The sequence below is a fragment of the Carassius carassius genome, chromosome 36, assembly GCF_963082965.1.
Source record: "Carassius carassius chromosome 36, fCarCar2.1, whole genome shotgun sequence".
In the NCBI taxonomy this organism is placed as follows: domain Eukaryota; kingdom Metazoa; phylum Chordata; class Actinopteri; order Cypriniformes; family Cyprinidae; genus Carassius; species Carassius carassius.
In genome coordinates this window covers 14,165,324-14,177,692 of record NC_081790.1, presented here as the reverse complement: position 1 = coordinate 14,177,692, position 12,369 = coordinate 14,165,324, and the positions used below count along the sequence as shown (strand labels likewise).

Genomic DNA, 12,369 nt, shown 5'->3' with positions numbered 1-12,369 from the left:
AATGTTGGCAGGGCACACAGAAAAATCCTTATTGTTGAGACCTTGCTGCATAAAAGAGGAATGTTGTTTCCAATTAGGCTAGAGTACAGAGACTGTCTGTGTCTGCTGGGAGACTGAAGCCATCTTAAACTCATATTAGATTTCTTCTGTCCAGACTGGCCCATGTAAGCTGGCTCTCTATGTTCCTACTTACTAGTCAGTGGAGCAGAGTGTAAAGAGGAGAAAGGTGTGCATTTGCCATCCCAAACTCTCTGCTTCTGTTAATGCTGCACAACTCTCAGACTAATTACTGCAGCATATGCACGTCACCTGCGAGGCCCCTGCAGGTAGTCCAGAAGGCGCCTCAGAGCCCTGCCTCAGCCATTCACACGCCATCCTTACTCCAAACCCTGCTCATCAGAAACACTACACATCGCAGCAAAGCACCACTGACAGTCATACATCACTCACTCAAACTTAGCAAACGTGGCTGCGAAGGGTGGTATAGGAGAGAAATAGGGAGTAACGGCAGACCCAGAGAAAGTCTGCAAAAGAGGCGACCCTTGAAGCTGCAGAAGAACTCAATCCTGTTGATTGATGAAAGCCCTGGCCATGATGGCATCCAAATGTGACAATTCGGGGACATAAAAGGCACCAAGTCTTCTGCTTCACCTGATTCAGTCCAGCTGGGAACAAAGTGGTCATTATCCCACTGTATTCTGCAACGGCACTCCCTGTGGTTCAGAATCTGCTCAATTATCTTCTCCTCCTGGGCTAAGGCTGACAGGCGTGTTGGCAGGTGTGTCCTTTCCATCCCGTTCACCTCTCCTACTGGAGGATTAGAGAGCGAAGGGGGCATCAACTAACACTATGGCTCCAGAGCTGTTAACGGCCCTGCCCTTTCATGCCCACCGGACAGAAGAGCGATGAAAGAGCAAATGCTCGTCTTTGGAGATGGAGCAAAGAGAACAGGCCTCAGATGCCCACAACATATAACCGTCTGTCAGATCTCTATCAAAGATTATAATCAGAACAAAAATGCAGAATTACATTTGACGAAGGGGAAATGGATGCTCTGCCTAATCAGTCTTTGAGTGTCTAAGTATAATATTTTGTATAAGGCCAAAAATATCGACAGTATTAAAGTACTTTGAATTGAATACCAGCATGACTGATTCATAAATAAATTCTATCAGTTCTGATTTTGTGCATACAGTGAAAGCCAAAGGTGTTCTAGTCTCGTGTAGCCAGACTTTAAGACTGATGGCAGAAGGTCTGGGAATCATGGCCACTTTAAATGGTCAAGGCCCACCCAAGAGGCCATTTGACTGTCAGTTAAAGCAACCATTCATGTTTCATTTTGTGCCGTGTATGAACAGAAAATAGCAAAAACAGGGTATAAAAGAGCCCAAAGGGAAATGGTGTTCAAAATAAACAGGGGATCTGGTGTCTTTGTCATGCTGCTGGGTTCGTGAAGGTGGGACAGTGTCCAGGAAGGAAGTGGTCTGGGCCGTGAGGGGAGGTTGCTTCTTCTGAGTGGCTTCATCCTTCTAGGCCCAAAGCGCTTCTCTGGGATAAATGTCCCGGCATCCTGTATAACGGGTGCAGTTCTTGACTGAACAGCGGATCCAGCAGCTCACGGCTCTAGTGGCGCGGAAGTCTCTCTATGCACCCATCTTGGACCCACAAGGACACCAGCGTGCATGCATGAGGAAAAGACCAATCTCTCAAGCATTTAAACACTGGTGGTGATAAGGATCTATTCGCTTCAGGTGTGCCTCATCACACGCCGCCAGCCCTGGCTATTTCAGCGCCCCTCCTCTCTCATGCACCCACTCCTGTCGGGAGCCTGGCAAAGGGCGACGATTAAGGGATGAGGTGATGCAGATAATTAGGGGGGAGGCTGCCGACTCGTCACAATGGTGACTTTTGTCTTGTAGACATAGTTTCCAGGCTATTTTTGCTCTGCCAATGAAAATAGTAAAAAAGCTGAAGCTGAAGCTGGATGAACCGCCACGTGTTGCTCAGCATTTCAGACTGAAAGAAGTGGAGTGACACAAAGTGAACGTCCCAGCGCATTCATCAACAACAACAGCACTCTCAGAAAACCTCTTGCCCCAATCAAGAACTAAAGCAAATTATTTGCAAAGAGAATTAGTAGATGCATATTCTCATTTCCATGTACATCCTCTCAGATTCTGACATTTTTTGTGTGCTGTCTTTTCCAATGCATGAAAGGAATTCAGATCAGAGTGTTTGAAAACGAGACGTTAAGTAACACAGGCTTTACTATGCCACAACGGGCAGAGGAATCGTCATGGTGACTGATTTGAGAGGATGAGGGAGAGGCAGTTAACATTGGCATATAAAACAGCTTCACATCAGAGGTGGCTAAGTTCATGTCAAACAGCGGCTTAGATTTACCGGTGAGAGAGCGAGAGAGAGATAGGCTTAAATAAGCCCTTGCTTAATTTTGGCACCACGTGTGACACTCACAGATTTTCATTCATCCTTTTCTAAAGCCTGCTATTTATTTTAGAGGCTTTGTTTCACAAAAGACATTCTCTTTAGCATTCATAGGACAAAAATGTAGATTTAATTCATTTCTGCCATTATGAAAATTGTGACAGGTGTGGCCACAGCCACAAGAAAAATGAAAGCCATTATTACATCCCTACTGAAAAGACCCGCTCCTTTATGAAAAGGCAGACTCACTCATATTGAGGACGAAGACTGAAAAGTTTTACTTTTATAATTGCGAGCAAATAGTCCTCCAAACTGGTTGGCCAGAGTGGAGCGATTTTCCATTTGTCGCAATCACAGGCAAACAAAGCGGTTATTTTACACCTGGTTTCTTACGGGCTCTTTGGTGCATTGTTACTTAAAGCAAATCATCAAAAGATGCTGGCGTCATGTTTACCGAGCCCAGCCTCAAACATGTTGTGTGGTGCCACACTTAACAAAGGATGATGAAATGACAAGAATAAGTGAAGTGTGTTCAATCATCCTCTTTGGAAATGAACAGGAATGAGGAGTATGCTTGGATGGAGCGATATACTGAGAGCAGAGAAAGACAGAGCCAAATGGAGGACCTACTGAATGGGCTTCTCACTATCTTAATTCACAGCAGATCTCAAGGAAAAAAATAAAAATAAATAAGTGAACGAGATCTGCATATATTGCTTTGAAAACAGTGACATCATGGCAACAAACCAGCTTGAGGAGAGGCAGAAAAGAGTGTGACCGCACACGCAATGGGTCAGGTGAAGTGAGGTGTGATTAATACCAATGTGGGTGCCAGTGTGTGATGATACAGTAAAAGTCTGACAAGGTTCCTGACACGCTTATAATAATTTGATCTATCTGACCCATCCAAACATGATTCTTCTCATCTGTAGTGTGATTCATATTCAGCCACGCAACCATGCTACATATCATGACATATTTCTGAAGAAAACTTTTCAATGGGAAATAATGTTAATATTACCAATTGTATTTGATTGTACTGCAAAAAATTCAGCTATGATATTATTGGTTAATATTATTGAGGGGTCATAGTTTTCTGGGTGGGAACCAAGGAGGAGGTTCCGGTGGGTCGAAGGGCCGAGGCGGAGTCCGGGACTAAGAGGCTGGAGGCGGAGACAAGGGATGAAGAAGGCTGGATGGACTTTTGAAGAGCGGGCAATGGAGAGCGCATTCAAGGAGCAGGCACTGGAAGACACTCTCTAGGAGCAGGCACTGGAGGATTAGAAGACCCCTTAGGGCTGGACGAGGAAACCAAGGATGAAGGAGGGCTGGATGGGACCAGCGGAGACGACGGAGAGAGGAGAGGAGAGGAGAGGAGAGGGGGCAGTTCAATTTCCAGTTCAGACTCCTAGCTTATGAAATCCACTTCATCATTTAGGCCCCATTGTTGCACCGTATTCAGCTCACCATCAGCGTGGTTCAGGGGGCAGAGCTCCTCTCCATGCTCACACCATCCATGGCTTTCTCCATCGTGGCAGGCGGTCAGAGGCAATGCACAAGACACTAGCACCCACTCCACAAAGGGGGCGATATTCCCCAGAGGACCGTCTCCAGACAACCATGCTCTGCACTTGTAGTTCAGGCTGGTCTTGTAGAAAGAGCAGAAGCAGTAGTCCGGGTGGGTATGGTTGGCAATTTCCACGAATAGTCTTGTATGATCCTCGAGGGAAAGGCTCCTCTGCTTCAGCAGGAGGTGGAAGACGGAAGGATCATCCATGAAATAAAACAAACACTGACAAAAGGAAAAACAAAACGCGGCAAAAAACACCGGAAAACCCCCCCCAGACTTTTTCAAGGTCCGGTCTTCTGTCACGGTGTGTTGCAAGAGAGAAGCATATAAACGTGGTTGGTGATTATACAAAGTCTTTAATAATCCGCATGGGGTAATGCATAAGGTGAAGGCAGTGAAAACACAACATAATGAGTCCAGGGGCGTGACAATATTTAAATAAAAAATACAAATGGTCAGTTACATCACATTAAAAACGTGTGTATTAATCTAAAAATATTCAATAGTAATGTCATAGCTGGACCTTTACAGTTTTTAACTTTATAGTTCAGGTGACTGGCTTGAAAAATGTTACCCAAACCTAGGAGATATTGCTATTTTGTGCACAATAAGATGATCAAAAGTTATTTAATAAAAAGTTAATAATGGTCCAAATTTATATTAAGTGGCCTTAACTACTATGTACCATTTAAATTTAAATTATGCATTTGATACAATGCATTTATTGTATACATGTTTTTACATTGTACTTATATTTAAAACCAATACCTGCATGTAATTGCATTTGTAATTAATTTATCATTTAATTATATTGTTGAAGCTTTCCTTATACCTTAACCCACCTTAAACCTACCCATGCCAACAAATCTGCCAATAAGAACACAATAAGTGCATTGTACATATTTATTTATGTAAGTATATAGAAGTTAAGGCCACCTAATATAAAGTGGGACTGTGCATAGTTTGCAAAGAATGATTTTCAATGATTATTTTGCAAAATAGTGTGTGGACAAAAAGACTAAGAGACAGTAAAAAGGTTGAATGAATGTGATACAAATACACAAATAAGACTGTTTTCTGTGGCATTGCTGTAGCTTTCTGTTCTAGCAAGGAATCTTGCCCACTATGTCAGACTCCTACCTCAACCTCTGCTGAAAACCCCACTTATTGCTTGAGCAGCTTGTTGCTAGGCTACACCAGAGAGGGTAAAAAAGACTGTTATCAGAGAGAAGAGAAATCTCCTGAACAGTGAGAGTAGTGCACCCAGGAAAATAAGATGGTAAACAGAGTATGTGTATAAGCTACAAAAGTGAACCACATAAAACACACAAGGTGTGACAAGATGCAAATGAGAGGATCTTCTGAGGAGGAACATAGATGCTTTGCTCTGCCATCATGAGCTGCTCTCTGTGCTAGACTAGACTAGACGTCTTTATTCTGGAAATAATGTGACTTAATTCTCGTGCATTTTTACCACAGGGTGCAGAGTGCTGTTTCAAACACAAACAAGCATCTTGGCATTAGCAGAAACACACATTTGCAACAGGTTAGGACACCAATTCTGCAGTTGGATTAAAGAATGAATTTTACAAACAAGGCATTTCCTGTCCATTTCGATAATAAAAGAGAGGACAGGAACCATTGAGATGACTAACCCTTTTCACAGTTCCGCAACAACATAAAAGCCAGACCAAAAATGCTCAGTGTCACATCTAGAGAACACAAAGATAAGAGGCACTACATTTAAAAACAATTTGTGTCATGAGACAAAGCCCCCTGGGTTTACCTTGTGTTCTCTCTCCATAACCGAAAACCTTTTGTAGGATCAAAAACTGCTTTGGATTATTGGAATAGCGTACAGTGATTCAGTTATACATCACTGCCAGGCTGATATAACTGTACAAGGTTAACATTGGCTTTGTGACATGGTATTTAGAAATGCAGTGAACTGTACAAAAGCTCAATTATAGCTCTGCTACACAGTCAAACCTGACCATGTTCTGTAGGCACATCCAAATTATCCACATGCAAAAGAATAGCCCTAACCTTTAGATCTTCTGCTACTTGTTTTTGGTTTAACCTTTTCCATATGGAAAGTTGCAGATATATATGTAAACAAACAACTTGGTCAGTTCGTGAGGTTGCCAGGGGTGCAGAAAAGTGTCCATTTTGAGGTGTGATCTGGTGCGAGCCAAAACACGAAGGCTAATTAAATCATTAGAGGGTGTTTCACAAGGCACAGGTGACATAATTACACAGTATCATGAAAAGCCTTTATACTAAATCTAACACATTTACACAAGCATCTGCCACAACAAACTGAGAACAAGGATAAAGGGCTTAATGAATTGAGAAAGCGCTTTCGTGGTATATTGTAAAACACAATAAAGCCTGTGAGGTATGCAAATGGTCCCCGTTCTGTGATTTGCAAGTGGAGCTGGCGCACCAAGGTGGAGTACAATGCCATCTGCGTCGTGTAGAGAAAAGGCTCTCCGTTGATTTCTCAGAAATCAAAAACAGCCATTTGGACGTCATTTAAATTCATGAAAAATGATTGCGGGTGGATTACGAGTGTCTGTTGGGAGCTGTGTGAGGACTCGAAAAGGTGAGAAGTCAAAAAACGCCAACAAGGACTCGAGAAGGGCTCATGCAGGAGGGGTGGATGTGAGACGTGGGCTGGAATTACACGGCGATTGGTCTGATTAAAACTCCCAGAGGAGAGCCGTGGCGAATGGGTGGGTCGTTGCGGGTGAACGGCGATAGGGATAAAGGATGTGACATACGGACGGACAGACAGACACATATACAGCAAATACACATTAGTCTCATTCCCGCATCCTGTGCATGTCGCCCTTACATGCTGTACAGTACTCAGCTGGCATGCAGAGAATGCCATGCTGTGCTGGCAGAAGAAGGAGGGAGAGGTACCAACCGTGAGCTGCGGCTTCAGTGCTGGGCGCAGCGTCTGAGCATACGAGGAGAGGAGGTGCAGTGTAGAGGAAGGAGGAGGGAAACAGGAGGAACAGCATGCATAAAAGGAGAAATGGGGGAAAAAAACAAATGGAACTGATAAGCAAGCATTTACACACAATTACAACAATGACCAACACTTTGAAACAAGCTCGAAAGAGAATGACTAGAGAACAAAATCAAATGTTCTGCACATCAAACAATCAGGGTCATCACAGGGTCATCACACACAGCTAAGACTATGGGTGTCAAAATTACCTTTTTACAAAGAATCATACAGATTCCAATCCACCTTCCTCAACAAAACCATTTTAATAGCCGAGACTGAGATTTCTATGGCTACTCTGTTTAGTGCCTGATTAAAATTGGTAAATATTAGTAATCCTGAAAATGTGGTAATTGTAGGGATAAAAAATTACATTTAGTCAACATTGTGCTATTACAAACCTGTATGACTTTCTTATGTAAAATACACAAAAAATATGTTTTTATATATGCAATGAAAGTCCAAATATGCAATGGGTTCAAAACTGCATTGGGCCTCATAAAGTATCGTTGTATGGACATAATAAAAGACATAAAATGAGACATCCTTAAAAATATAATCATTCATATTCCACAGAAGAACGTTATTTTGCTTATTTAGTTACCATAATTTCCCTTTCAATTACAATGTTTTATTATATTCAAAATATATACCATTTCTAACCAATAATTGAAAAATTACAACAGAATTATATTACAAGAGCTAAAATTGGTCATATTCAAATTTCATGTTATTTTGTTATTGTTATTTTGTATTTTTAGTTAACAGCTTAGCGTGCTAGCTGAACTGATTATAAAGCTCTATTACAAGATGAATTCTGGCATTGAGGAAGAGGAATGTGATTCTGTGGTGGGATCAGATTTTAGCTCTTAAGAATCATAAAATGTCTAAACTGGGCATGCTTGAATCGCTGGTGTGTACTGCTTTATAAACGTAGATAATTTTCAAATGGTGCTGACAATCACTGCTGCACCCTTGATCAATATAGCGAGACCACAGGACTCTCTATAAATAACAACTAAAATATAAAATTACCTTTTCATATGCTAGCCCTTGCCAAAAGTAAACATTAAAATCACATGGATTGACTTTTAAGCCAAATCACTATTATATATGACAAATGAATATGATGCAGACTTGTATATGAATGCCAACTGAATGCCTTTGAAATGATTGTATGTATTTGATCATTAAAACCCATCAGAAGGCCTCTGCCCTTTTTAAATGTTGATAAATCAGCGTAAACCTGCATTACTGCTCCAGGTAATTCCTCTGATATAAAAGAGGAATTCAAGACTACCTTTCTGCTTTGAGCTGAATGCCTCGACTGAAATATGGAAGTGAACGCATAACATGAGGAATGTGAGCCCTTATCCTCATGCATTACCTTAGGGCAGAGAGCACTTCAAACACACCAGTAGAGCCGTGATGCAGAGGTGCTCGTTATTGGAAGAAACATTAGAGATGTCAATCACCGTTAGCGCAACACAAACTTTGCCCTTAAAGCATAACTTGATGTCTCTCAGCTCGATTAGAAAGGATCTAGTCCTAATCCACTTGTTGCTTTGATGATTCAGTTGAGTATTCCTCAATATTTATCAGAGATCGATGGAAAGAAGCGGTGCAGATGATGCATAGAATACCAAGCATTTTCTGTGCAAAGGTAGATGAGTGAGGCACGCTCACTGGATCACAAGATGGAGATCAAGAGCACTGGTTGCTTTTGGATGGAGAGCTTCTTGGATTAAAACATGAGTGTGTCACTTAACAGTAAAACAGAAATGAATTACTGTATGAATGCTGGGATTAACATTTAACATTTTAGTTTTTAATTGTTTGCCATTTAGAAAGCTATTTTTATCCAATGCGACTTGCAGTGTAGTGTTGCATTCGTCAACGAAAACTATGACTAAATATCGGCGTCAACAAACCTTTATCAAATGACGAAAATGAGACGAGACACAACGTAAATGCTGGTCATGTGACGATGACTATAATTAAATGTATAATGCAATATTGTTGACGAATAAAAACGAGACTAAATGTGGTTTACAAAATAAAAAAAATATGCTAAAATGTCTCTTCATTTTCATTGACCAAAATGAGACTAAACAAAATGTTATAACAGTATTTCATCTCGTTTAGTCTCGTTATTATTATTTTGCAGTATTTCTGTTTCCTGTGTCTCACTTCAAGGGCTGCATCAGGTCGCACTGCACAGATGAAGGTAACGTCACTTCCTCAAGCCCCACTTGCGGCATTATTTTGAAGACGGCAACAAACAAAATTTAGAGGGATTTATACTTTTGCTCCGCTGACTGCGAGCGCACCTTCCCAAACGGGCGAGGCTTTTATATTGTCGTGTTCGCCATTTTACTATTCTTTGAAATGACAGGGGAGCGATGAAGAGTAATTGTCCTCTAAAACCGCTGGGAATCACCGGTGAGAAGAAGTCATTTGCCAGTACAAGTCTTGTGATGAATGAGTTGATGAATTAATAATTTATGTACAAACTTAAAACAATCTTAAACTAAAGTAAAAACAAAAAAAAAAAAGTTTTCTGTCAAAAAATCGTGGATTTTGAACTTCACATTAAACTGCTTCTGTTTCACACAAACGTGCATGTTCGGCTAGAATCGCCCTGAACTCGTGCATGATGGAATCCAGAGCTATGTGAAAGTTACAAAAAATGCCGTGCACTCCGCCACACAAAATGAGTTTGCACATTCAAAGCGAACTTCCGGCAACACTGCAGAGATTTATTAAAATTTATGTGTGTGTACTTTTAACATGTTTGGCTTGTAAAATAAATGTTGTAAATTCAAATCAGAGAGTCTTCCGTGTCTGGAATGGATGTATTCTTGAGTCTATAAGGTAACAATAATATAATAAGATAACCTGGTTTGAAATGGGTTTGGCTAAAATAAAATTTTGGTTTCATCTCTTCTACTAGGTACTTGTACTATATTGACTGTGTTAAATAGAATAGCATTACTAAAAAGAGACTAAAATTCAATTTTCATTGACTAAGACTAGACTAAAATGTCATCAGTTTTCATAGACTAAAACTAGACTAAAACGTCATCAGTTTTCTTAGACTAAAACTAGACTAGACTATCCCTTGTTTGGGATAACATTTAATGCATTACTATATTACTATATTATTCTTACAGAGGCTGGAATGACCTGTGTAATTGCAAAGATTTTTTTTTTGTGTGGTCTGTCTTTCATATACTGTAAACTGTGAAGACTGCAAATCAAAATCAAAGCAAACGCTTCTCAAAAGATAAAAGCCTAATTTTAAAGTGATTCTGAGTGATAGAATTAGTATATTATATGATATTATCATCTAGCAGTTTCTAAAAACCATAAAATTATAATAATTTCTGAAATGACCACCAACTAAATTATCTGAAATTATATCTGAAAAACAGTATTTAAAACGAATACACAAAATTATTAAACTTGCAGCTACTTACACATACACTCTTACACTACTTAGAGAACCATCACTTAAAATACTGTTATTAATGATGTTAACAATTATCATTTCAGTCAAATGAAAAGTGACTTAGTTCTAAAATTGATATACAAATATTATCATTTTGTATTTTTAAATATAAAATCATATTATAAACGTAAAATTATAAAACCATAAAATGAAAAATTTTTTTTTGCTAAAACTAGCTACAAGTAAACAAAATGTGCCATTAAATTTATAGATAAATTATTAAATATTACTGAGATAAACTATTTGAAAATAATAATTTATTAAACTTGCAGCACTTTACTCACAGAACCTCCACTGAAAATGAATATTTATTATAATTATCATCATCATAATTATTTATTAATTTACTGTATCTTATATTTCAGGCAGCGTAAAAGAAAAAAAAAACCCTTGTTTGGGATAACATTAGATTACATAACAGCTCGCCTTCCAATTCATGAATTCGAAAAGGATTTTTGAATTTTGAAATTTGAAGTTTGCTGAATGTATCTTGAGGAGGTTTGTGAAAGGTTCACAGGCTTCAGTCATGCTATAAAAACTGAGTTCATATAACCAAGAACTAGAAAGAGCAGAGAGCACGCAGTACTTGCGATCCCTGCTGTTGGGCCTTTAGGTAAAGAACCTTTAAATGGGCAGGAGACCTATATCAACACACTGTGTTAGTGTTAGACTGCACTTTAGTCCTCAAAATAAAAAAAACTCTCTCCATCATTAAAGGCATTCATCTGGCACAAAAGCACAGCAAGGCCTTTATTATAAATCACTAAAGAAACTTCTCAGCATACTGCTGACATTAGGTCCTTCAAATGGTGCTTCCACCATCAGAAAAATGAATGACTTGAATAACACCACACTTATTGCTGCACAGCAAGACTTTGTATAAGTATCGAGCCACTGCGCCTTTGGGTGGAGAAGTTTGAAACATTATCAAACATGAACTGTCAAGCACCTCTAAAAGTGGGCACTGAGTACTCGAGGAGAACACTTCAAGGAGAGAGTCATGAGATGAAGCATGAGTCTACGAATAAAACACAATCAAAATGAGCAATAATATCTTCAGGTTATTATTTGACATTAATAGGGAAGTGGAGGGTTTCCATCACTCCATGCATGCTGTGATTGCCATCAGGCATATGGTTTGGAGCATGTTCTCGCTGAGAAGGGAGGAGACACGAAGGAAGCAGGTGGGATGTAAGGGAGCTGCCCTGGTTGTTTATCCAGGGACAGAAAAAAAAATGGTGGAAACTGATCCAAAATGAGCATTATAATCTTCAAGCTATTCCTCCAACTCCCAGACTTCAGAGGGCCTCTGGAAGCCTGCTAAGCCCATTACTGGTTCAGGCAGAAGTCCGTCAACAAGTCTGCTGATGAGCAACGGCTTCCCCCTTGTGCATGGCCCTTTGTTTCAGTGTGGGTCACCTGAGGCGGTGTCCTTGCTTACATCAGCAGCTGATATCAGCAGAGATGACAATAGGCACACAGCTTCGTGGCTAATTGCAACAGCTTTGTGTGGCACAGGAGACGACAGCGAAACATGCACCCAGTGCCCAGGGGAAGGGCACAACTGCTGAATCTCAGCACCATGCAGCTCTTCATTTAAAATGGGAAAAAGATATACTAGAGCAGGGATGGATCAACAAAAACCAAATGCATTATAAAAATCTAAACAATTAACACACTAAGATATATTTATATCTTATTTAATACAATAAGTAATTGATAATAATTGTTCAAATGAACATAATAATTGATACTTTTGACTCATCCCTATTCTTAAAATTTTTATAAAGATTGAAATTTGAAGTGCAGATTCTAAAAATATCTCTA

General features: G+C 39.8%; 1 protein-coding gene across 5 annotated transcripts in view; it reads right to left on the bottom strand.

Moving 5' to 3' along the window:
- The window catches only part of cadm1a (cell adhesion molecule 1a), a 327,221-nt gene that overhangs the window by 23,941 nt on the left and 290,911 nt on the right, over positions 1 to 12,369 (bottom strand). For 3 of the 5 annotated variants that reach the window (XM_059526378.1, XM_059526377.1, XM_059526380.1), the window contains one exon: positions 6,948 to 6,980. The exons of the other annotated variants lie outside the window; for them this stretch is intronic. In XM_059526378.1, the coding sequence (XP_059382361.1) occupies positions 6,948 to 6,980 (33 nt within the window). The remainder of the gene's footprint in view (positions 1 to 6,947; positions 6,981 to 12,369) is intronic. 5 annotated transcript variants of the gene reach the window in all.